This window comes from Microtus ochrogaster, linkage group LG5 (assembly GCF_000317375.1).
Source record: "Microtus ochrogaster isolate Prairie Vole_2 linkage group LG5, MicOch1.0, whole genome shotgun sequence".
NCBI classification, from domain to species: Eukaryota; Metazoa; Chordata; class Mammalia; order Rodentia; family Cricetidae; genus Microtus; species Microtus ochrogaster.
In genome coordinates, this window is record NC_022031.1 from 16,220,120 (window position 1) to 16,246,897 (window position 26,778).

General features: G+C 38.7%; 1 protein-coding gene across 1 annotated transcript in view; it reads right to left on the reverse strand.

Moving 5' to 3' along the window:
* Prex2 (phosphatidylinositol-3,4,5-trisphosphate dependent Rac exchange factor 2) overlaps positions 1-26,778 on the reverse strand; it is a 276,161-nt gene that overhangs the window by 147,585 nt on the left and 101,798 nt on the right. Inside the window, exons 8-17 of the mRNA XM_005361884.3 lie at positions 25,796-25,899; positions 19,995-20,144; positions 17,861-18,005; positions 15,298-15,398; positions 9,906-10,009; positions 9,192-9,241; positions 7,679-7,754; positions 4,434-4,506; positions 2,041-2,183; positions 1,818-1,910 (exon numbers count right to left, since the gene is read on the reverse strand). Of these exons, the coding sequence (XP_005361941.1) occupies positions 1,818-1,910; positions 2,041-2,183; positions 4,434-4,506; positions 7,679-7,754; positions 9,192-9,241; positions 9,906-10,009; positions 15,298-15,398; positions 17,861-18,005; positions 19,995-20,144; positions 25,796-25,899 (1,039 nt within the window). The remainder of the gene's footprint in view (positions 1-1,817; positions 1,911-2,040; positions 2,184-4,433; positions 4,507-7,678; positions 7,755-9,191; positions 9,242-9,905; positions 10,010-15,297; positions 15,399-17,860; positions 18,006-19,994; positions 20,145-25,795; positions 25,900-26,778) is intronic.

A 26,778-nucleotide genomic window follows, 5' to 3' on the forward strand; every position in this document is an offset into this window, starting at 1 on the left:
TCTACCCATCTGCGACTCATTCTTGCTGTTGAAGTAAGTAAGACACTTTAATTAAAAAAAAACCTTTAATATACAAACTCCAAGTTAATTTATTTTTACATATGTTTTATACATAAACGTACGTATTTAAATATACATATTGTACATAAATATATTTTTATTTTACTCAGAAATGTATTGAAATCAGAAAATTTCAACCCCTGAATATATGATTATATTGACCACAACCACTATGTCTCTCCAGCCTACATCAGCATGAGTGTGCCTTCTACAGGGGAATGAAAGGAGTGGCTTGGAATCCAAAGGCAGAGATAACCTGAATGCAACATGCTGAGAAAGGACAAGGATGACATCATCCCTGCAGTTAGCCCCAATGTTCTTAACCAGTACGACTGCACATAAATTCCCTGCTGTTTTGGACCGCAGCTACTTGAGAGACGGTGTCTTATCTACAATAGAGTAAGATGAAGCTGTGCACTAAGAGCAGCGTCTAAAAAGCCTGGAAAAAGTACCATCTCCTATAGAACTGCTAACCACGGTCACTTGGTGCTGCAACACACTAACAGAATACAAATGGACCAAGGTAATATACTTTCACTTGGAGTACCGGATAGAAAGCTTTACCCTGCACACTTTTGTTTAATGGTGAAATAAAAGGCCTTTAGTATTAGCATATACAGAGTACCACTGACTTTAGTAAAGAGATTTAAAATTATATATGGCCTACTTCTGCAGTTCTTACATTTAAAGACCCAAGTTTACATATTAAAGACCGAAATCCTGAGGTGCTTGCTTAGGGGTTATGTATCTTTCAAGCTAGGCAGCAGGGTAAAGAGTCTTGAATCCAGAATCCCTTTGGTACAGCAATGGAAAGTAAGCTCCATGAGGACAGAGATAAAAGGAGAAAGGAATGTAGGGGATAGGAGGGAGGAAGGGAGGAGAAAGTTCATATGTGTGTACATGTGTGTGTTTGCATGAGGCAATCAGAGATTCTCCTTGTCACCTTGTTTCTTGAGACAGGTCTCTCATCAGTGGTATTCCCCACGCAGCCTAGGGCAGCTGACCTGTGACACCTGCCTCCACCTCCCAAACATAGGCTTACAAGTGCATACAGCACACAATTATTTTATTTAATATGGGTTTTGGTTCTCAAGCTCAAGACCTTATCTTGTAAAGAAAAACTTTTAAAGACTAAACTGTCATTCCAGCTCAGAACAGGGAATTTGGTCTGCTTTCTATATGTCTATGCTCCCAGAATCTAGAATGGCACCTAATATATAACCGTTATTAAGTGACTGTTTCTCATTGAAGAAGTCAAGGATGAGAAGATGCCACTGTTTAAAAACCCTAGTGGTGTGAGATAGCACCCGTTAGCATTACTCCAATGAGAAAGTCAAAGTGTTTGCTCTACTGATGGAAATTAGATTCACAGAAAAGACGGAGGAAGAAGAAGATAGCAGACACCACCCTTGGTTGATCAGAATGACTATCGGATGTACATAGCACAGTTACCCCACCCTATGTAGCCCCCACAGAGTTCCAGGGTGGGTTTCACTATTGGGGAAATCCTGAGGTCACAGAGCATGCCACTTGGGGACTCAGCAATTGGGAGCTGTAGATCTCTGGAACATTACCACCTCCCCACCCCCCCATCCCTGAGACACAGTCTCAGCTGCTACAGTCCACCACTATTTGACAGAATGCAAGCACATGAACATTCAGAGACACAACCTTCAATACACACACAAAGTTTGATTTCAGTTTGACACTGTACTGCATGAAGGCAACCTGCTAACAAACATGCTAATTTACATTACCTCAGCATTAGACCCCTTTTCCACTGACTTTATGATTGGAACTTTATTTTTGTCTTCCAGTCCAAAGCCATAGCTGCCTTCATTGGATTTAATCTGAAATGTAAGACACTAACATTATTGATAAAGAACAAGGAGACCTTTTACAATGAACTAGAGTGGAAGCCTCAGTGTGCTCGCCTGCTAATGGCCACACCCAAAGGCGACTCAAGGCACAGCAGCTTACCAACAGTGACTTCGCTATGACGTTCTCCACAACTTTCAAGTCATGTTTCATCAGCCTGTGTTTCATATTTGATCCTTCCATTTCCTCGTCGGCAAAGAAGCGGAAAAGTAGAGGCTCATCTTTGAATTCGCTTTTCTCAAGGACTGTAAGAAATGGAGAGAGTCAGATAATCTCAGTGAAGTGGGGTCTCTAGCTGGCTTTCCAAACAGCACACCCTCGGGGAATGCCTGCCAGTGATGCACTCAGCTTTAGACTCCCAGGGCACAGTACTGCACAGATACCCCGCAGGTTCCTTTGGTAGCCTACCCTTCCCTGTACATTACTGTTACCTATAGGACTTAGCATTTTAAAGTAAGTGCATTTTTCCACTCTTGCATTGTCTTCCATTGTCTAAACAGAAAATCTAAATTTTAGAAAGAAATTACAATAACTCATAAACCCCATGCAATATAAACCTAAAAACTTATGGGCATTTTCCACTTTCAGAAAACATCGTGAACAAGTTTTTAATGTTGTGCATCTTCACAAGAAATTTCAAACGGGTTGCGTAGTATCTCTGTATGTGTGAGCAATTCCCAGTGAGAGGTCACAGTTGGTTCAAAACTTCAAACTAGAAATATGTCTCCTGGGTAAATGTGATTTTAGTTTCCATGACTTGCTATCTCTTCTTTGTTTCAAAACAATATTCTCAAATAACTTTATTTTAAGGTCATTTTTTCTCTTTATATAAATGTTAATAGTTCCCCACAGTTTCTAGGAATGTTGATCTATGCTTTGCTAGCCTTGTTTATACTACAGATAGATACAGATAATAAGAATGTATATTTAATAAGATCTTGACAGCCACTAAAAATGCTTTAAAAGAGAAACCTGTGTTTCTCATTCTTTGTCATAAGTACCTTGTAGTGTACTTGTTGGGACAAGGTGACTCACAGTAACAGGAAGGCTGTGGTCCCAGGGCACTTAGCTTTGTGATGAATCAGTCCAGGTCTGGGGCCAATTCTGAGTGTGAAAATTAGAAAGTTACCTAAACTCTCTGTATTTCAGTTTTCTCATCTGCAGAATGAGGTGGAAGAATCTTCGTAGCACCCTCACTAAAACTGAAGGACCGCATGTAATCAGGTTGGTACATGTCAAACAATCCAAGGAGGCACCTATTCTATTGCTTTGTTTTTACAGAGTTCCAGAAAACAATGTGGGTGTATGGATGATGTCTGAATGGAAGAGCATCTGGTACCATGGTAACAAATGAAGCCATCTCCCACACCATAAAAATTAACACAGCCACAGTGAACAACAGAAAGGAAAAATGCTTTAGACTGAGTTAAGTTTTGCCTCCATGATCTAATTGTTTTCCCAAAGATCACAGGCTATTCCCTCCAACAGCCTGTCCAAGAAATCCAGGCAGGAGGCTTTGCCTCCTTAACTCTTGCTATCACTTAGTATTTCACAAAAAATGCTTACATCAAATTATTGCCTGATATTGCTCTTGATTAAAGAGAAAAATAATTGAGGGGTGTCAATCTGATTTGATAGTTTTAATTTCTTAAAATAGTTTAATTTCTTCCATCAATAGTTTGCTCTCCAGGGACCAATATTTCTCTGTCTTAGCATTCACGGTGATCTAGACAAAAGGACATGGGACAGAATTCTCCAAGAAGCACCTGATGAGAAAGGATGCTCCCAAAATGGCTGTCACTGGTACTCAATACTCTTTTCATACAAGTGTTGATAACCTTCTAAACATAGTTGATAAATGGATGTGAATGCCATAATCAAACATAAACTGAGAAGCACATTGTATTAGTAATCAAAAACAGATTGTTTGGGTGCCTGGATTATATAAAATAGCACAGAGGGAAAGACTCTCATTACTTTGATAGGTGGAGAAATTAAAATAAAACACTAATGCGTAGTGATCTGTTTGAAATTATCAAGCAAGAAAGAGAATTTTTAGTAGACAAAAAAGATCTCACTTATTGCTGGAAATGTAGTTCTGTAAGATGATTTTGAGTATGTTTTCCTCTATGAACCAAAATATTAGCTATATATTTTCTTATCTAATCATTCCAATATATCCAGACAAGATCATTTATTTATTATAAAATGAATTCAAAGAGATATGATTTTTAAAAAGAAAATAAAACTTTGACATCTTGGTATAGCTCTTCCAGAGTCAACACAATCAAGAAAAACTGGTAGATAACAGTCATTTGCCATTGAAAAGCCACCATTAACAAATTCAATTGCAAATGTGGTACCTCATCAGGGACCAATGACAAGATTCAGACATGTTGCCTTGACCTTAGTGGAGCACTGAGATAATCCCAATGTTCCAAGAAGACCCAAAACAATAAAACCCATTTGTGAATTTTCAGGATATGAGTCCCTACCATGGTGCATAAATCCATTGTCACAGAGTCCGACAGCAAATATCATTGCCTCTTCCCTGGTATGGCAATCACCCTGGTAATGAAAAAAATAAATCACCGTACATGTTAATAGGCAACAGGAAGTTGTAAGGACCCGATTTACAGTTTAAGGAACAATCACAGACATTACATAATTGTCCTTAGTCCTTTGTTTTGCACTTGGGTACTCTTTCAAACTGGCTCTCGTTTCTATTTTATTTCTGTTATCAACACTCTACTCTGGGGTTTCTTTATTTCTTGTCTAGATTGACATATTTCTTCTGGAGCCATTCTAACATAAGCTGCTGCAGAATTCAGCTGTTCTACACAGGAATTTCATGTTCTAAGGGTTTAAAGAGAGAACTTTTAATAATAAAAACTTTAATAATCAAAGCATAAACATTTTGTTGGGCTTTCAAGATCTCTCAGTCTTAGTTTTATTCATCTACAGCTTCACTTTCCAAAGTTTTGAACCTTCCTCTTTTCCTTAGTTAGCCCAGTTTCCTACAGTTGCCTGAACTCAGTCCACCTCACCTTCACTGGTGCAATGCTGATACATACAGAGTCTTTTACCTGTCTACAGAACACCAAGAGAAACTTGTACCTCTGACTGCGACAACTGTATCCCTGCCATCCACCAAAGCAAACTGAATATGTACCTGCAAACAGGCATTGTATCTTCAACAATGCATGTGTTTGAAAGTTTTATGCATTTGTTTGAAAATTCATATTTATTCATTTCTAAATATCACACCAAGTCCAAGACACCACATGTCAATACTCTCAAAGGAAGAACATTTTACTGTCTTCCAACAATTTGGATCTTATGAAGGATTTGGGAATTTATATAGTGGTACCTAGTTAAGTATCCTTATACAATTTAGTTAAGATTCTTAATTGGCCTGATTCACCCAGGGAACTAGATGCACAGAAAAAAAAGCCTGGCTGAAGGATCCATAAGGACTTCCGTGGAAGATGATGCTGAGAATTTTAACAACGATCTAAAGATGAGCCTAACTGACCAACAACTTCTCCATGGCAAGAACTATTCCGCACTTGTTTTATTTCAGTAGCTAGTTAAAGTGTTAAACTTATTCTGAAAGCTTTAGCTGTTTTGATTATTTAAATGTTATATTTCCCAGACTAATAAATCATCAAAAGGAAAAGTGTATATATGTAATCTGAAAATACTGTAGTGATCCTATACCTTTAACAAATCCTTTTGGGTCTACTCATATCTGGAAGGCATTGGAGAAAGGTGCGAAACACTTGTTTGGGTGGGATGGAACAAGGAGTTGTTTAATTAAAAATGCAAATGGTGCCTGCACATGACCCATAAGCAAATCATATGATGCTTTAGAAACATTTGATCATAAGCCACTATAGTAAAAATATCAATCTGGAAGCTGAGAATGTATTCAGAAGAGAACAAAAGTCATTGCATTTTCTAAGACAGCATCAGTCATTGCAGGCATCTACAGCATCCAATGATGCCTCAAAACAGCATAAGGACTGTGGTACCGCAGCCAACTCTAAAGATCCAATACAGCTGTCCAAGTCCCGTCAGGACAGACTGGTGTGCAGAATAAATCCATCCAAGTCTTGGTGGAAATGGAGCCTTACTTTGTCTCTCTTTCCCCCTACAGTAAGCACTGTAGCTTGTGCCCTTATCATCCCATTGCTACGTCTTCCTCTCCCAAGGCAGCCTGTGATGCTCTACTTTGAAGCACAGCAATGAGAGCTCAGAATGTCTGCCTTAAATGTTACATTTCACCGTATCAGACTTATGAAGCTGCAGTGACCAATGTAAGATGACATGATGTCCATCCTAGAACAAGATAAGCAGTTGAGACCACTCCAGTCTAGAAACGGACTGGCATGTCCAACTCACCTCACTCAGTTTCAACAGAAACCCTAACCCTTAGAAAATACAAATCTTTTCCCCTGTAAAGTTGATGGCTGACTTTCTAGGTTAGAATGTAAATGCTGATTTGGCATTAGGTTTTGCTTCAGATACATTTTCCTCGGTCTTCTCCCATACACCGGGTTGTATGAGTTTGTATTAATTCTAAAACACTAGAATTCTAGGTGGATTCTCTTCCCAAACAGAAGACACGCCCAGCTGCACATATGATCAGTGCTTTAAACGTGTTAGAAAGAAATTATCACACTGGAGAGCCTGGACATGTGAGTTAGGGTATTATCAAATTCATTATTTGATTACTCTAAGACATTAACTTCTCATGTAAAAGTTTATGCTCAGGCTCAGTGAAATACAAGAACAGGTGGCCTTGAAAAGTTTAGAAATTAACACTAAAACAATAAAAATCATATATATATATATATATCTGAGTTTAAATATTTAAAAATGTTGGCATTTTAAGATTAAATATCTAGTTTTATTACCTATTTATACAAGGAAAATAAGGATATTTTTATATGAACAAAAGAATAAGGCTGCTTATGTAACTGACACAAATATGTGCAATGGTTACATTCAACCAAACCCCCTGCCCCAGGCAGCACATGTGGTTCAAGGGAGCATCAGCATTTCTTAGTGCCTTGCCTTTGGTAAGCAGAATATAGCCAAGCATTTGTTAGTTGACCTATCATGTAAAAAAGTAAGTATGTATGTATCTGAAAAACTTCTGTGACAGGCATGTTAATCTGTTCGACTTATAAGCAAATCACAAAACTTCTCAGCACCAACTGTCAGAGTCAAGATCTTGCGAAGCTGGGCAATAGTAACAGCACCACACTCTGCTCTTTGTAGCCACGAAAGCTTCTATTATCCAAGCCCAGCTGGGATCTAACAGTGAAGACGACATGGGGGCGTAGAATCATTTGAGAGGACTAGTGCCCAGATACGTTAAAACAAATTAGTAGAAAAGGATGCAAAACCACTTAGTGTCTGAACATAGTTATTATTCATCGATACTCAAATTATGCACGGAGGATTTTGTTTGTGTTTTGATGAAACTCAGCTCATGTGTTAAAAATAGGAACATCTTAATTTTGAAAAGCAAGCCAGCATAAAGGCTATTCAAGAACCCAGGAATCCAATTCAAATACTACCTCAGCTTCATACTAGCTGTAGGAATGTAGGCAGGGGATATCACAGTATGTCACCCGAAGGCAAGCACTAAATTCTTTAAAAATTCCCAATTCACACACTCAAAGTTAAATGGAAAAGAAGGAAGCGTAGCAACACCTGTTTGCCTTCTTACCTGTGCGATTAACCAGTCGATCAGTTTGTTAGCCATGACCACAGATTTGTAGGTCCTTAAATGGTAATCTTTATCTCTACAAAGGAAGAAGAAAGCAAGAACATCAAGCAAGGGACTGAGTGAGCACAGGTAAGCCTTTCCATTCAGTAACAATATACAGCAGGAAAATCTACCCAATGTATGTACAAATCAGGGAAGTTAACAGGTGTATATGAGACAAAATCTATCACAATACCAAAACAAGGCATTTCTTCTTTCACATTCCTTTTTTTTTTTTTTTTTGCAAACAAGATTATTACTGCTCTGATACTTGGTGTTGATTTAGCTAGAAAAATGGCATCTAATTAATAGAGAACTAAAAAAAATGAAATTTCTACCCCTAAATCATGGCTACTAAAACTGTTCTCAAAGTGTGGAGAGTGGAGTAACAGCTTTTCGTGCCTCTACATTCTCCAAGAAGACAGGGCATATGCACTGTACCTATTCACAGGCTTCCTCCAAAGCCTGCATGCCTGAAAGAGATTCAGGAATCATCTACTACATAATCTGTAGAAGCAAAGCATGGAGCAATGAAATCACCTCCCCACATCCCCAGGGAATAGAGCAGCAGTACGTTATAAAATTCACACTCAGTCTTCCCCAACTTTACATTGTGAACTCTCCTGCTAAAGTAGACAACATTGATTCAGGAAAGAAGACACCCTGTTCTCCTGAAGTACCTGCTCACAATGTTTACACGGGTAAGAGTGTATTCCATTATGCAGACATGGCAACTTCTGGAAACAATCTCTATCTATCTATCTATCTATCTATCTATCTATCTATCTATCTATCTATCTATCATCTATCTGTCTGTCTGTCTGTCTTTCTATCTATCATCTATCTGTCTGTCTATCTGTCTTTCTATCTATCATCTATCTATCTCTGCATCACCTTATAACTGATATTAATAATGTGACATAAAAACACTGCATGGAAACATTTGAATTCTATAGCCATTACTGAATATGTATAAAAAGTATATGAATTTGTTTAAAACTGGACCATACAATTGTTTTGAAATTGAGTTAGTTAATAAACTCCAAAATAAGTTTAGTAAGTCTAAAATAATTCTTAATTTTCAACTAAAAATATTGTCTTGGGGGAAATTCTATCAAAAGTAAATATAAAATGTACATCTAATGTTCATTCAAACATATATGTATATACATATATATTATAAATATAAATCTTTCTAGCTGTGAATACCTAGAATAAATAGCTTTTTTGAATCATTTCTAGGTCATTTAACTACCATTTATTAAGTATCAATAAAGTATGGATTATTTCATTTTCAGTCTAAGATTACGATATAAAATAATAGTAAGTTTTGAAAATATAACCAAGGGGAAAGACACTGAACATATAGTGCCAGAAAATTTTAGACATATTTGAGATAAATACTTGAAATAATCCAAGTTCTAAGATGAAACTTAACCATTCCATTTACGACCCCCATAAGAAGCAGACTCACCTGACCACTGGGGTAAACAAACTGTGAAGTCGACAATACAGCCTTACGCCCTGTGTGAGACAAGCGTGCGTCAGAAGTGGATCACTCAGGAGACACGCTAGTGAACTCTTAGAATAACTAGTCAATTCTTTTCTAGTCTCCTGGAGTCATTACACAGTCTCAGCAAAATTAGAAGTCTATGCAAATATTGAAATGCATGATAAAAATAGGCATTGTCTCTGAAGAACAGGATAGAGCTGTACTGTGATTTTTGTCATATATATATATGACATATGTGAAGATTTACTCAAAATATTTCTTAATATAAATAATAAGATAAACTTTAGACAGATATTTAACACAGCAATAAATCTAGAAAGTGTGGTCATTATATTTCAATATAAAAGTTTGCCAAAGGTACAATGAAAACTAGTACTAAATTACTCGTTATGTCTTGGTTTTTAAATTCTATACAAATGTCTTGACCAAAATTCCTCCACATGAAAGCCAATGACTGGCACCTTCTGAGTGAGGTCCTACTTCCATTTAGAAGCAGGGAAGAAAATAAATGATAGAACGCTGGAATTCCAGAAATTTGATACAACAAAGACAGCTTGCATGATAACTTAAGAGTTCTCTCTATAGAAGACTGTTTCATGCCTCTCAGTGGCTTTTCTTCTTCCCCGAGTATGGTAACATGAGTCCCGCTACAGACATGACTGAAGGTGACCATACCTTTGAAATCACGTCCTGCATCTCACTCCTGGGGTAAAATGTGCCGTCGTCATAGCGGAATCTATACAGTGTCTGCTCTGGCTTGAACTGATGCTTGTCAGTAACTAGAAACATGCAAATATTACAACACAATAGTGGCAAGTTAAATCATTACAAAAAACAAGTTTACTGAATACATAATCAGCTTTCATAAAAAGCTACTGATTCCCCAACAAAGTAATGTCGCTCCAATATTTTCAACAGTAAAATCTGTAAGGTTTCCTCCTTTACTACATTGAAACATTTCATATAATGATCTGAAGACTCGATTGAAGTTAATAACAATCAGGCCAGTGTGGTAATACTCTATACTCCTACAATTAAGGAGGCCGATGCAGGAAGATTGCTGAACCAAGGCCAGCCTGAACTACCTAGTGAGTTTGAAGCCACCCTGGGCTACAAAGTAAGTCAGCATGGACTACAGAGCAACGCTTTGCCTCACAAAAAAAAAGTAAACTAAATTCAATTTAAAAATAGAAAAGAGTAGATACTTAGATAATAAGCAAGTTATTTGTTTATTCTATCCTCAATCCTAGAAGTAAATATTTGCTTGAATCTATTTTATCATATGGTGGTTGGGCCAAGACCACAGAAACACCAATCCAAGTGTCTTGTATTCAGACCCCCAGAGATGACTGAATATTTTCAATGTGGAACAGATTCCAAAGTTTTATGTCCTTTATTACTCTGAGAAGCACTTTTTTTAGCATGTCACTTGTTTCCTTTTTTCTTTCGTTCTTTTTTTCTCCCTCTTTCTCAATGAAATTTTATGTCCTTTATTACTCTGAGAAGCACTTTTTTTAGCATGTCACTTGTTTCCTTTTTTCTTTCGTTCTTTTTTTCTCCCTCTTTCTCAATGAAAAATAAGAATGGCTAGCCTTCTGTGTCGTCTATAGGATAAATTTTTCATCTCTCAAAGCTCTAATAATCTGGATGATGGTTTCTGTGGTGAACACTAACAAATGCTTAAGGAATCAATGCAAATTCTTCTCAAACCCTTCAAAAGAAAGGAAGGGAGGGAGAAACGGAGGAAAGGAGGGAGGGAAGGAGGGAGGTGGAAAAAGAAAGGAAAAAGAAAGAATAGTTCCAAACTCAGTTTATGAAGCCAGATAAGGATACCACCATGAAATAAAATCACAGTTTAATATCACTAATAAACAGAGCTGCAAAACTCGGCAGCGAAACACTACAAAGCTGTGAAAAAGGGTTCCTGGGAGAGGCTGTGCCTGCAGAGGCTGAGGGACGCAGTGATGTGGGGAGGATGGAACGTTGCAGGTCCAGAGTCTAATTACAGGTTAGTTTGAGATACTCCCTGCCTTAAATGGCCATTTCTTGCCTACCTCTGTGTGGGATCCTTGGAGTAACTGATAAAATCCTCTTGGAATGTATAAATAGACTTCCAATCACACTAGACATCCGGTCTCTCTTCTCTCTCTCTCTCTCTCTCTCTCTCTCTCTCTCTCTCTCTCTCTCTCCTAACTGTCTTTTAAACTGATGGCTCATTCAACTTTACTTTGAGAATTGTGTTTTTGCAAAAGTACAGCTGGAAACACAGACTCAATAGCTAGAATATTTAGCACCCATCTCTTCTTTAAATGGAATTAATCTCTTAATGTGAAATTGCTTAATTGGGTTTCTTGGCCCAAGTTTTGGAGAATTAGAGACATTGTTAATGGTTTCTTTTCATAAAAATGCTAGATTCCAAATGTGACTTTAGAGTCGATCAAATCCTGACTGCAGTATAATAAGCCTGGGCCCCTGAATTCAAACATTAACAAATGCAAAAATACGGAGACACAGCTCTCTGGGTTATATTTCTCAGCAAAAAGAATTAATCAGGCTATAAATACAATTTTTCAAAACAGATTTTAATCCTTCTAATTTAAATATTTGAAGAATTCTTGCATTTCAGATTTGAAAATAATTTTAACAAAAATGGATTTAGTATTTTCACTTCAAGACTCTGTTACTGGACCAGGAAAATAACTCAGTGGATAAAGACACCTGTTGAGACACCTGAGTTTAGTCCCTGGAACTCACAAGGTGGAAGGGGAGAACTAATTCCCAAAAGTTGTCACCTAACCTCCAAACGTGTGCCAAGCCATGTGGATACACAAAAATAACTAAGTATCAAAACTCCTTTTAAAGAAACCATTTCAAATACGCATATATTTAGATCAAATTGACCTAATTTCTCCCCTCCCCCCATATCACCTCCAAACTCCATGTGCTCTTTTGCTGAGGTTGTCAGGTTACCTCCTGAGTCCACTTAATGCTGCCTGTGTGTTCACAGACAGAGGAGCATCTACTGGAGCATAAGGAAGCCTTTCAGGGTTCAAATCCCCGAAGAGAACTGATTTGATCAGTACATATTATAAACATGACTTAAACATCACACTATATATCCCATAAATATATGCAATTACTATGTGTTGATTAAAATGTTTTATGAATTACAGATACAATGTAATGCACATATAAGAACACCCAAATGTATACTTGATCTTGGGTTAGAGGATATGAAAGACTAAAACCATCTGTATCATCTTCTCACTTCTACTTCATGTTGCTGTATGGTTTAAAGATGAATTGTTCCTCACAGGCTCATTACTTGAATTCTTAGTCCCCAGATAGTAGGACTATTTTGGAAGGTTCTAGAAGGGTTAGATAGAGTCCAAGAAAGCAGATTACTGGGAGGCAGATTCTTGAGGTTTTATTATCCCTGACTGTTTCTTGCCTGTCTTTCTCCCTCCTTCCTAACTGGCCAAGAGACAATCACTTCTCCTCTGCCCCATGTTTCCATCACCATAATGTGCTACTCAAATGCAAGGGGCCAAATGACCATGTGACCCTCTGAATCCATGAGCTAAACTAAAACCTTGCTTTAAATTGCTTATGGTAGTTGTTTTGGTCACAGCAAAAGGTAACTATTACAGCTGTCACCTGGGGCTTTCTATCACATCAGATAATGTGTATGATGCTTTAGATAATGTGTATTACTGAATCGAGTAGAAAGTGATATACAATATTGTTTCAATTTACAATAAAAGAATCCTGCACCAGCCCAGAATGGAGTATAATAAAAGTTTCTTTATTTTGGGGTAGACTCACAGAAAAAGCAGTGATAATCAGTCCTTTGTGAGAGCAGAAAACTGGTCCCAGCAGCCAAGGGACCACACACACTTTTACATCTGCATATATAGTACATGTGACCACGTCCAAAGTGGGCCAGTATCGTAAAAGCTATTGGCTGAAGGAGTTCCCATAGCATTATATGAAAGTCTCAGCCATTTGCTTAAAGTATGATACTTCTTTTATTCATTTAGCATGTAATTACTGAGTATCTACACATGTTAGGCATAAAAAGCACACTATATATGGCTCATGTGGTAATGTTGTCTACGTCTTGAGTAGAAGCCAGGATAGTTTAAAGGAGACTAAGAGATAATTAATAACCGAAGAAACAAAGTAACATTGAAATTTCAGGCAGTGATAACCACATGGAAATAATCCAACGTTTACAAACACTGTTTGCACAAGCATGATTACGTGAGTTGAATCCCCACGCAGATGGACGCAGGTGGACAGTTTGAACCGACTCTAGAAAGTTACCCTCTGCTCAGCACACAGCACAAGAACACACGTACAGGCACACATACTAATCACAAATTCAAACCTCAGGAAAATTTAAAATTCCAAAAGTAATGGATTAAAATGACAGACTGGATGGAAGGGCTTCTAAAAGTCAGAGGCTCCCAGAAAAGATGAGCCACGAATGCAGGGAATCTTGTTCCTTTACTTCCTACAGTACTGCAATTTTAGCACCTAGAAATGGCCCCTGCTTTTATGGGAAACTGATAAGCAACTGTTGAATGAGAGAAGCGAGAGGAAAGACCCTAAATAAGTGTTCCCTTGGAGTATGGGAAAATGCGGGCTAGGGTGGGCACGGTCAGGCTGGTTAGGTGCCCACTTAGAGTAGGAATCGTCCGTCCCACAATGCAGAGTGGTGCAGACCTTTGTGAAAGAGTTAAAACTTAGAAAGAACACTGGATTCGAGTCATGAGAAGCCAGGAAAAGCAATGAAAATAGAGGATACCTTCCTCCGCTGTCTGTTATAAAGAAAACTCGAGCAGAAGTGGGAACAAGAGAAGAAATAATGGAGATTCAAGGGGCAGGGATCCTGGGAAGGAGAGCACTGTCTACGTAGAGGGCTGATGCCCAAACTCTACAGGGTGGCACCAGTCACAGGGGGCCCAGCCAGAGTGATGGAAAAAACTCATGAGGATGTGCTTTGTTTGTGCCCTACTGTGGGTTAGGGAGGACATGACTGCAAAATTTCCTTGGTCAAATAGCCACAGTTTGGAATGGCTCGTCTTTTTCGCTGCACCCCACTTTTTACATTAGAGATCCTCATCGCCACTCTCTCCTTGTTCTTGGTGTTGTAAGCCCAACTGACCACTCTCCAAGTGCCCTGCTATAGTCTGATGCCTATGCCATCCCTAATTCTTCACCACTTCAGCCTCTCCTGAATGAAATGTCTCAGTCAGGCAGAGCAGAGAGCTCAGCAGAGTCCAATCTCTGCATCCATCTCATCCAAACACTGATTACATAAGCTCTTGCAGTTTCTCCAGCCTCTCAGGCGGGCCAACTCTCTTCATATCTGTGCACCCAGCTTCAAAGGATCCTTGTTCTGTTAGCCCCAGGTCAAGCTCAGCCTTCTGGCAGGCCTGTGTGCTGCAGCCTTTAACCTTTCAGACTCTACAGTGCTGCGGTCATGCTCCAAGACGGAGATCTAACCATGCCTTCATGTGAAGACACTCATCAGGTCCTGACCTTTAGTACACAGACAGTGGGTGCCCTGCTGATGTTAGGTGTCTTCCTACCACAAGTCCCTCACACGATGCTGTTTCATGGAACTCATGGTGCACCGTGAGAGCCTACTGTAGTTCCCCAAGTGGCCACCATGAAAGATTTTCCTACTCTAATAGAGTGCCATCATTTCCTCAGAAGGGTTGCCCCTTCTGCTGTTTTAAGTTCTATTCATTCTGAAATGCCCATCATTAATGCTACCGTGCATATCAAGTAGTCTCACACACTCTAGTCAGAATTAGGCATCTCTTTTACCACAATCTGGTACTTATTAGTATTCTGGCTTTTGCATGTGCAGTGCTTGTATGTTTTAAAGAATGGCAACTGTATAGCCTTAAACTCACGATACACCGTTCTTTACACGTTGGAAGCACTAAAAAAATAAGCATTCTTTGAAATGAAAAATTGTACATGAAACAAATGTGGGATTCAAACACAGGTCATTGGTGAACACACAAAGAAAGTAAACTAATGAAATAATCACCGTGGTGGATGATCCCATTTTCTAACAATGCTTGTCCCAGGTGAACACCTTCTTCAGGCCTGTGAATCTCCCCAATTTCCAGCAGCCATGACACAAATTCACTGCAAGGGGAAGACAATGGAACTGATAAAATCTGCGTCTTCCTGGGAAGTCTGTCTGGCCCACATATCATAAAGCAGCTATGAAAGGAATCTTAAATACACAGCACCATTTTCAAGGCATTCAGCAGGTTTCTCCCCTTTCCCCACAGGCACAGAGTTCACAACCACAGAAATCCTATGTGCTGAGCCTCTCAGACACTGCACTCACTAAATAACAGTACTTGGTGATGCCCCTCTTTCCCAAAGACATCATTCATATATGAATTTAATTAAAAGATGATGCCCCCCAAAAAACAAATAGTCATGGGTATCACTGAGATAAATATAAAATAAATACAGACAATTTGAAACTAAAATATTCTCATATTTATACTTAATAACTATAACACTTGAACATTTACATAAACAAATAAATATGTTTTAGAATTATTTTTCTCTTTATAATCAGGCCAGAGAATTGGAACTATGGTCACACACCAAACACATTATTTTTCATTTATCCCACAGGTGACAAACACCTTATATCAAACAATCAAGGGGCACAAAATTCTCCAAGTAGGTTGTTTACTTTAAGGAACACATATTAAGGCAGAAAAGTTGATAGGGGGCTTTCTCATTTTTTTTTTCATTAAATAAGAGTCATACAAAAGAAAGACATACATAAGAGAAAGAACAAAAGAAATAAGATAATTTAAGACAATAAAAGAGAAAGGGTTTAAGAATGTAAACTGTCATGTTACAAATGAGAACATCAGTGTCATACTGCTGCTACAGGATTGGTTGGGACGAGTTACGTCAGCACAGGGTCTGATACATAATGAACTCTTAGAAGGCCAGTGGATCGAACTGGTTCATATAAAACCAAAACATAATTCTTCATTCTGATTTCCCCTATTTCATTAAATGCCTAACTTAGATGAGAAAAGGAGCTGATTTAAGCAAGGATGTGAAAAAGGTGATTTTTTTTTTTTTAACATGGGAGTGACATCAGAAAGGAAATTCACAAGAGGCTTTGTCAATAAAGAAAAGATCAGCTACAACTAAGCTTCATGCCAATAAAAACTGCTGAGAAGCCCAAACTTGCAGCAACTATCTTGCAAGTAGACATATCACCATGGGAACCCTAAAGTTACACCCATGGAATTATCGCAAGAGATGCCATGCTTGTGGTGCCTGATGGATCTTCTATGTATGTCAGATCCGCTTTCCTCCATACTAGCTATCACCCAAAGGGTGTTGATGGAGCACAGGTACAGAGCTTCGGTAATATCTTTAGGCAACGGTGGCCCCCTGCCACCCAAGAAGACAATCTCTCTTAATAAGAGAGCCAGTTCTGGCCTTCTTTGTTGTGGGATATTTGAGAGGAAGCAAGAGAAGCAAGATAGAAGAGAGGTAACACTACATGGCAGAATGTGGATTAATATAAATGGGTTAATTTAAGTTATAAAAGCTAGTTGAGACAAGCCTAAAGGCCAAGCTTTCATAATTAATAAGTTCTCGTGTCATTATTTGAGGGCTAGTGATTCAAAAATAGTTTAATAGGAAAACTTACTTCACTTCAGCCCGAAGTTTCCTTGTCTACGGTTCAGATGTGGTCATATACTATCTCCTGGTAGCTAGTTACAGGATATCGTGGGGGTCACAGATTTACCAACTCGATGGATCAAAGGGATATAGAAACCAAACTGTCCCAAACCATTGTATTAACCAATGGAAGTGTCTGGAGCTGAACAAAGATCACAGTCTGATCTTCACTATAACTCTAGGGAACTGCAGACCGACTTCAACATTCTTTAACTAGATGGATGTGTCAAACTCCATAATCCACAGTTTTGGCTTCTTTAAATAACTACAGAAGCATTAAATTCCTAAGTATGGATTACTGGATTCAAAACTATTCACAGAAAGAAGCAAGACTGGCCTACGAAGACCCAGCTGAAGCAATTACCCTTCCCATTCAAAGAGCCTCTGGTACCCAAACAGCACACAGTCTCAGGTTCTAGACCCTGACATGACAATCTATTAGACTCTTTACCTATACCCCTTTTTTCTGAGTCCAGCTGTATGAATTCTGGCTAAGCAGAAGTTAGACTGTCTTCTCTCTACCCTCCAATATCCCTTCACTTTATGGATTCCTGTCCAACGCTAGTTTTCAGACCCTGCAGAGTGCCACATCAAGTCCATCATCCTGGCCCCAACAGGCATACCGCCTGCCTGACACTCATTGCCCAAACACAAGCACTAATTCCCCCTGATAACAAGGCTATCAGCAATTGTGGGGGTCAATGATGACAAATGGATGGCTCAAGGGGCTATCCGTGACCCTGCATCATTGACCTTTACCTCATATCTCTCTGTCCAGAAAATGCCAAATATGAATAAGGATTCAAAACTGCTAAGGATAACATTATTAAAACACAAATCACATGAAATAGACGGTACACCCAGGAGACTAAGCTTACCTTCCAAGGAAGCACTTGGGGAATGTAGTCAGTTTTCTTTTTCTGTCTTTGATCAGATTTCCCTGTTGGCACATCATTTTATACAATTTCTCACCCTGCTCAGAGATCATTACCCAGGTGTCTTGCTCCATGCCCAATTTTAAGCCTATCAAAAATGAAATAATAAACACCACGTTAACGAAGAGCTTTCATCTTTTTGCTTATATCCTCATTAAGCCAGCTCTTACTGCCATATTTACCATCAGCTAGACACACAGTGGTTCTAATGCTGCAACCCTTTAATATAGTTCCTCATGTTGTGGTGAACCCCCAACCATAAAATGATTTTTGTTGCTACTTCATAAATGTAATTTTTCTACTGTTATAAACTGTAATGCAAATATCTGTGTTTTCTGATGGTCTTAGGTGACCCCTGTGCAAGGCTTATTCGACTCCCAAAGGGTTGCCAGCCACAGGTTGATAACCACTGAATAGATGGTGTAGGTTTGAGCTCTATAGACGTGAGATCAGTTTGTAAGAAATTCATAGCATCCTAGTGAGACTGGCCAGGCTACATTGCAGTGTGTGAGGCATCCCTGCAAGGATGTGCCCCAAGGACACATGGTTTCACCAGTAGAGGAAGGGCAAATGAGATTTGTTTAACTATGCTTGCGGTCTGTCCTGGAGGGGACTCCTGCTTTCTGCAGTGGGAGAGGTTCATTGAGCGCATGTCACCTCTGTCAGAGAAATGCTATAAAATTGTTCACAAGAAGACAGTGTTTAAATGCAACATTGTGAATCCTTATTTCTTTTTTTTTTAAATCTATCTATCTATCTATCTATCTATCTATCTATCTATCTATCTATCTATCTATGTATTTATTTATTTTGTGAATCCTTATTTCTAAGAAAGAATCTTACAAAAGCCACTGAAACTGAGCAATCCAAAGCATAGGGTCCTGAGGTTTAGGTATTTTGTGGGGTGTAGCAGTGTCTTGGTAAAGCTAAATCACTTAGTTCCTCAGGTACTAGGGAGACAGCAATGCATTTTATGAAATAAGATGTTTATGAAGTTTTATGTGAAAAGAGCAGGTACTATGGGAAAGAAAGTTCTGTCTCTTTGTAGGTCGCCTAGAGGGCAGGGTCTGGAACAGAGCAGTGGCTACTTACAGCTATGACAGAGAGGGGAATCAGGATGCCTTCCAGGTTCCAAAAGGAAAGGGAAGCGGAGATGCTTTTCAGGCAAACTGCCAAGTAGAAAGAAGCCTGCTGAACCCTGACAATGTCAAGGGAAGTCTGGGGGTCAGCAAGGCAGGTGAGTAGGAGACAAAGAGAGGAGACAAAGCCGGGCACAAAGAAGCACACAGTAAAGGACAGAAGTCCCAGACACGAGGGTGGATAAGCTGGGCAAGGAAGCCAGAATGAAAGCTAAAATCTTGCGACCATTCACAGCCAGTGGATGGGGCAATGGGAACCACTGCAGAAGAAGTGTTTGAATTGCATTTTAGTCTTCAAACCAGAAAATTTGATACTGAGATTCTGAGATTTTTACAATGTAAGCACTATTAACATTTATCAGTAAAAATGAATATGATGTGGGAGTGATTTCTTATTAATAAAGAAACTGCCTAGGCCCCTTGATAGGCCAACCCTTAGGTGGGTGGAGTAAACAGAACAGAATTCTGGGAGAAAGAAGCTGAGTCAAGGAGTCACCATGATTGTCCCACTCCAGACAGATGCAGGTTAAGATCTTTCCTGGTAAGCCAGCTCGTGGGCTACAAAGATTAATAGAAATGGGTTAGATTAATATGTAAGAGCTAGCCAATAAGAGGCTGGAACTAATGGGGCCAGGCAGTGTTTAAAAGAATACAGTTTCCGTGTAATTATTTTGGGTATAAAGCTAGCCGTGCAGGTGGCCGGGTGCTGGGGACGCAGCTCCACCGCTCTTATTTCAACATGAATAATTAGATAAGGATAGAGCCTGATAAAGCAAATATCATCAGAGACTTTTATAGGACATGGATATTTTTTGCTTTCACTATTTTAAGCTTGGGCAGGTCATAGCCATTTGGGGTAAGTAGAGGTCAACCTGAGGGAAAGCTGTTTTCCTAGATGGTGTTCACAAAGCACAAGAGCTCCCCTTTTCTGCACCCACCTTTCCGGCGTTCTCTTTCTTTCAAAATAGCTTCAAACCATTCATGCTTTTCTTCAGCGCTTTTCGCCATGCACACAAACCATTTATTTTTTGCTGTGTTATGTATCTTCCACCCATTCATAACAATGTGCCCACTGCTGTGAAAATCCGCTGCAAAGAAGTCAAGAGCAATAAAAGAGCAGTTTGTATCACATCAGCATGACCATCCAACTCGTGAGAACACCAAAGCCAGGAAATTAAAAATATAGTGTGGCTATATGCACAATACTCATATACTATACACATGAAAATTAGGGAAATAGTTTGGTATAGTTAGTGCTCATTAATGGAACATACATACCTGACCCACAGGGCTGATATATTACATGTAATTAAATACTACAAGTTAAAATTCATTTTAACCATGTCCAAATATATTAGTAAATTTTTCAAAGTAATAAAATAAGAAACGTTTAAGCATTTTTCCATAATCAAACAATCAAGATATTAAGTTAACCTTATCTTTCTAATGCTGCCTGAAAATATATCTATGTTTCAGAATAAAGAAAGTCTTACTGAACAGACCAATTTCTATTTTTTTTTAATGAATGTTGCATGGAGATAAAGTCAGCGAACAGAATGTGTATATACAAGGAAGACACAACAAACAGAAACATATGCCTGCCAGTCTGTTGCTGCTGCGCCAGAATGGGATGTACTCTTTGAACCCACACCATTCCACACAATAAAAGCAGGGAGACACAGTGACATAATGGGTGCTTACTAGCCAGTCACTGAACCAAGCGAAGATTCCAGAAAGGAGAAATAGATGGCAGCAGCCTGACTCAGCATCAGCACCAATCAAAGTGACACCATTTGTCTCGCTGCACATCCTAGGCAGCAACAGCAGGTACACTGGGCCAGCCATACATGAGAGAGGGTTAGGGAACACCCAAGTGGCACCTGGCTTGGCATCTCTTCTCCAAAGCTACCTATTGTATTGTTTTGAGAGGAAGTAGATGTTCTTGATGGCCATTTCTTTCTCATTAATGGCAAACAACCCCATTATCTTCTGTTGAGTGACTGATCCCCAAGATGTATTCTCACCCTGGTCACATCCACATCAGCCAAATTAGATCAAATATTGGTCTGCATTTTAGATATGTATAGTAAGCCTAGAGAAAGCAAGTTTTCATCATACATAATCTTAATATTTTGGCTTTTTTTCTATGTGTTTGCTTTTCAAGACAGGGTTTCTCTGTATAGCCCTGGATATCCTGGAATTCACTCTGTAGACCAGGCTTGAATTCACAGAGATATCCTTGCCTCTGCCTTCTGAGCACTGGGATTAAAGGTGTGCACCACTACTGCCTGGCTCAGAATCTCAAATTTTTAAAATAAGCTTTTGGGTTTTTTCATTTTTACATACCTATGTTCATATTCAATTAAAAATAGCAGAACCTCAAAATCCATGGAAGATTATGGATTAACTTTTATTATTTATGGATTAATTTTTATAATCAAGAGACTATGAAAATGACTTTATAACTATGCTACACTTTTTACTGAAAATTTTTAATGAAATAGTGAAAATAAAACCAAAGAAATTTTTTTCTATTAAAAGAATTTGCAATTCCTTCTTGATACTTGTCACCTGACAAGGTCCTTACACATGACTCTTGCTCTGTTGCTTAAAAGACCCCACATTCCCACCTACATTATCTTCCCTATAATCACACTCCAGAGAAAGACATTGACAAAGGGCATGTTAGGTCAACATGAGAAATGCTGGGTCTATTTTAAAACAAGCACAGCACATTCTTCTCACAGACAATAGTAAAATCACTTAATACTCTGCTTCTCAAGCCGGAAAGAATCAATCTGCCCAAGTAGCACAACAATGGCTGTACAAGTAGTGTTTGGAAAAATCAGATTGTACCAAAGGACTTTAAACAAATTAGCTTGTGTGGGCAGGCAAGCACACATCATGGATGTTTGAGTGCCTGCTAAGACCAGAAGAGGAAGCTAGATGGATCCCCTGAACCTGTCTTAACACAGTAATAACTGGAGTTATAGTTACTGCATGGATGTTGGGAACCCAACTTGAGTTCTCCTGAAGAGTAGCAAGTGATCTTAACGGCTGAACCATCTTTCCAGCTTCATGTCATGTGATTTTAAATGGAAGAATATTGATACTCCATTTAAAGTTCAGATGAGAATTGTTTTCTATTGTGTTTTTAATGTAGCACTTGTAATTTTAAACTTAATTGTAGTTCTTACATATGTGTATATATACACACATAAGGAGCCTCAAACTGAGTACACATATTTCATAATACAATTAGCATATATTTTACAAAATAAGCAGTTGCTTCTCATTTTCTTTAAAATATAATACTATGTAAGTAGCTATACAACCACAGCAAATTGTTCAAAATATTCACTGTAATAAACTTATCCATAAAGATCATTCTCACTAAGACTAAGGAAAAGGTCAATAGTGCTGTTTCCTTAGTGAGTTTTGTTTGGTTTTGATTTGTTCTGTTGCTAGGGCCTCTTTAATGCTAAGTGTACACTCTGTCACTGAGATATACTCTTAGGCTCTTTTTCCTATTTAATAATTAAAAATATCATCAAATGAACTAACAATTGGGTGATTAACCCAGAATTTAATACGCTTCAATGGACCTGAACTAATTTTAGAAGATGTCCAAAAGAGAATGGAATTTAAACTCCTACTCATTAAATGCAGAATGTTCAAGTTCAAAAATTCACGCTATCTAATTACTTATAAAACCAGAAATGTTCAAGGGCCAAACCCAAACCAGCCATGAATGACTTTGAAGCCACATGAGCAGAGAATTCCTTCCATTGATTCAGTACAACTCCACTGAAGGAGATGGAGTTCTTACAAACTGAGCCATAACAAACCTCAGTGAACACAGTGGTCGTCATTTAATACCACTTTTATTTCAGCAAGCTGGAAAATACCCAACTATTGTACACAAAAGCTAGATAATGGGCGAATCACCAAAGTGTTTGTCCAAAATATCCAATACTAATAATGATATCTCCATAAGACATTCGATGCTCACTCTGATGATCAACAGTGAATGCCTCAATTCTAAGGAAAAATTTTAAAAACGCTACCCATTCATAGGAATACTTAACATGAAGAAAATTAGTTTTGAAACAAATCTTTGATTCTATCAAATAATGCAAGAAAAAATTCTGACATCTAACACAACGCAGGACATTACTTAGAACAACAACAACAAAAGACTCAAATATCCATTTAAAACTATAACACAAATTGCTCATCTCTTAACTCTTTGAATACTCAAATTTTTAAATAACATAAAAAATTAAGTATATCAGAAAGACTATGCATTTGCAGTCTAGTTAACATTGTAAATCTGTTACGTTTTTATTAGGAATGTATTCAGGGCACTAAGATGGCTCAGAAGGTGTAAAGTGTTTGCTGTACAGTCCTCACTTCCTGAGCTCAATCTCCAGAACTGACAGAAGAGAGAAGCTGACTTCTGAAGGCTGGTCTCTGACACCACATGCATGCCCTACTCACAGACGCATCATACACATGGAATAATAATAATATTCATAATAACAACAATAATCTGTATTCAAAAGCAAAGCTTAATATTACAGTAATATACTCAATACCTTAAGATGGTTCTAAATATTTATGTAGAAATAATGGTTGCAAAAATCTCTATTTTATTTATTTTTATTTTTAATTGATTTTATTAGCTATACATTTTTCTCTGCTCCCCTCCTTCCTCTCCCTCCCTTTTTATCCTCTCCCAGGGTCCCCATGCTCCCAATTTCCTCAGGAGATCTTGTCTTTTTCTACTCCCTATGGAGATCCATGTGTGTTTCTCTTAGGGTCCTCTTTGCTGTCTAGGTTCTCTGGGATTGTGGATTGGAGGCTGGTTTTCTTTGCTTTATGTCTAAAAGCCACTTATGAGTGAGTACACATGATGTTTACCCACTCCCGACCCGGGGAGGTAGTGACGGAAAATAACATTACAGGACTCTTTCAAGGCCCTGCAGTTGGAATGAGTGCACTTTAAAAGTCTCTATTTTAAAATGGTTGGACTTTTTAAAAAATATCTGAGACAAAACAGAGGAGTAATGCACTACTTGCCCGTCCTACCTGGGGAACTAGGTTTGACACCCACCACAGCACAAAGCAAAACAAAACAAACAGAAAAGTATCCTAAGGCTGAAAGTTGCCAGTCTTATCGCATTCAAATTTGATCACTATTGTAAAACCTGCTGTTTGCCCATTGAACTAGAAATCACTCTTTTAAAAAGTCAACAGCCTTCATGCATTCTTTCTGCCAAACCACACAAATATACGAGTTTGTAAAAGAGATTTCAAATGTACTATGAAAAGTAATCCCTGGGATCTCGGTCATATTCCTACTATTGCTTTTAACATTGTTATCTAATAACATCATAAGCAAACTAACAGCCCTAGCAGTAATCCTCCAGAAGGAACTAAACTAAGCCACTGAAATGAACACTGAAATCCAGAGAATGGGTGAAGGGCAATCTGGCCTCAGACCAAACTACTGACATCCCCACTCAACGTGGAAAATAATGTGCAAGACAATTATTCAAACGTTTGCACTTTGGAAGGACATACTATCAACTCTTCTATGCTGTGGTATAACCATAATAGAATACAAGTCATTAAATATTATAAACAATTTATCATAGTTATTTCTCAAGTGGTTTGGAACTTAGTTCAGCAGCAGGGCTTCTGCCTGACAGGTGAAAGGCCCTGGGCTTAGGAGAATAATTGAGTTATATTTTGCGTGTCAATCAAAAGCTAAGTTAGCCTTACACCAAACACAATTATACCTTCTGCAAGTTTTTAATCAAATAAGTGTAATTAGGTGTTTGAGAGCTTCTGCATTTTCTAGAGAGCACTTTGTCTACACCTTGTATATAACAATCCGCAATGTGACTAGAATTCAAGTAAAATAAAATGTTGTCCCACTTAATTTTCCATCAGAAATTCCAGGAATGCTCGAAACTTTATCTCCACCCCTTCCATTTTGATCTAGATAAAGTATAGTTGTTGAGTTGGTGTGGATGACTGCAGATAAGCCTGATAATATTTTCCATTCCTCATCTTACCCAGTGTCCTCACACGGAAAGTACTTGGAGGGGGACACGCTCAGTTTGGCCCTGATTTTCGGGAACATAGGGTCTCATTTAAAATCTTAGCTCATTGAAAGGAAATGAAAGGAATTACCAAGGAAATAAAAGAAGAAGAGGAAAGTTGATGTAACAACGCGAACGGCTTGTGGAAAGAAAAAAACCACTGCTAAAACTCAATCCCACTGCACAGCTGTTTCAAGGCTCCGGATTCTTCCACTTCCCTGTCAGCTTCCCAGGACGTGGACGGCAAAGACTCATAAAATGAAGGCTAGACCCTGCTCCAAACCAAACATCCGAATATGCCACAATGACTTAGTTCTCAATTCTGGCTTCATGTCTTATCTTCTGAAATATTGATGGCATTTATTGCTTTCTCCAGAAAAACTCTGCTTTGGAATTCCTCAGCCAAGGAGAGGATGCATGCCTGCATCTCACCTATCTCCATCCTCAGCCAAGGAGAGGATGCATGCCTGCATCTCACCTATCTCCATCCTCAGCCAAGGAGAGGATGCGTGCCTGCATCTCACCTATCTCCATCCTCAGCATGTTGCTACACCCAACAAGACACTGCTAAGCGCTGATGCACTGCAGTCAGAATTCTACCTTACAGGGAGTTCATCAAGTGCACTTACCTGTGCCATCATCCACATTTTCCACTTCCATCACCTCAGTATTGATCCGACCTCGAAAAATGTACCGATGTCCATCTGTGGATGCCTTGCTATTCTTCAGACGTCTGAAACAAACGAAACCACAAAGCTTTTGTCATTAAACTTAATGCAAGACGGTACATTTTAAAAATTCTTTGAAAAACGTCTCCAATTGGTCAATATCATAAAAGTTGAAGCAGCTGATTTCACTCAATCTTCGCATTCACAGTGGTGCTGGTGAGTTGCTATGCAGGCTAGGAGGAGGGAGATTTGTGAAGCAGGATCTCATGTATCCTAAGCAAACCTAAAATAAGCTATATAGCAGAGGATGACCTTGAACTTCCGATCCTCCTGCTTCCCTTCCCAAAGGCTAAGATGACAGATGTGTATGACCATAGCCTGTTTCTTGATTCTGGGGATCTAACTCAGGCTTCCTGCTTGCTATACAATTACTCCGCCAAGTGAGCTACATCTTCATCCCCGTATATATGAATTTAGACAGACAGACAGACAGAGAGATAGAGCAAGCTTTAGGCTAAAGACTGTAAAGCAGCAGAGGTATGATTACACACATTTCTTCAACATAAGACTTCAACACTGTCAAACCCAACTGACAGATGCTGAAAGTAAGTGATTTTAATGCCACACTTGAGTTTGAGAACTCAAAAATCACATCCTTGATTCTCAATTTTAGGTAACTGAGAATTTCCAGTTTTTTCAAGACCTGGCAAGGAAACTCAATTAGTTCTTCTGATTCCTCTTCAGAGAAACTAGCCTGCTGGAAGCTCGTAAGTCAAGCAATACTCAGCTGCAAGACTATGTTTCCTGAGGGCTGGAGATGACTCATCGTTAAGACAGTCTGCTGCTCTGCAGAAGACCTGCTTTCAATTCCCAGGGCCTGTGTGGTTCTTCACAACCTCTGTCATCCCAGCTTCAGACAATCTGACACCCTCTTCTGGCCTCAC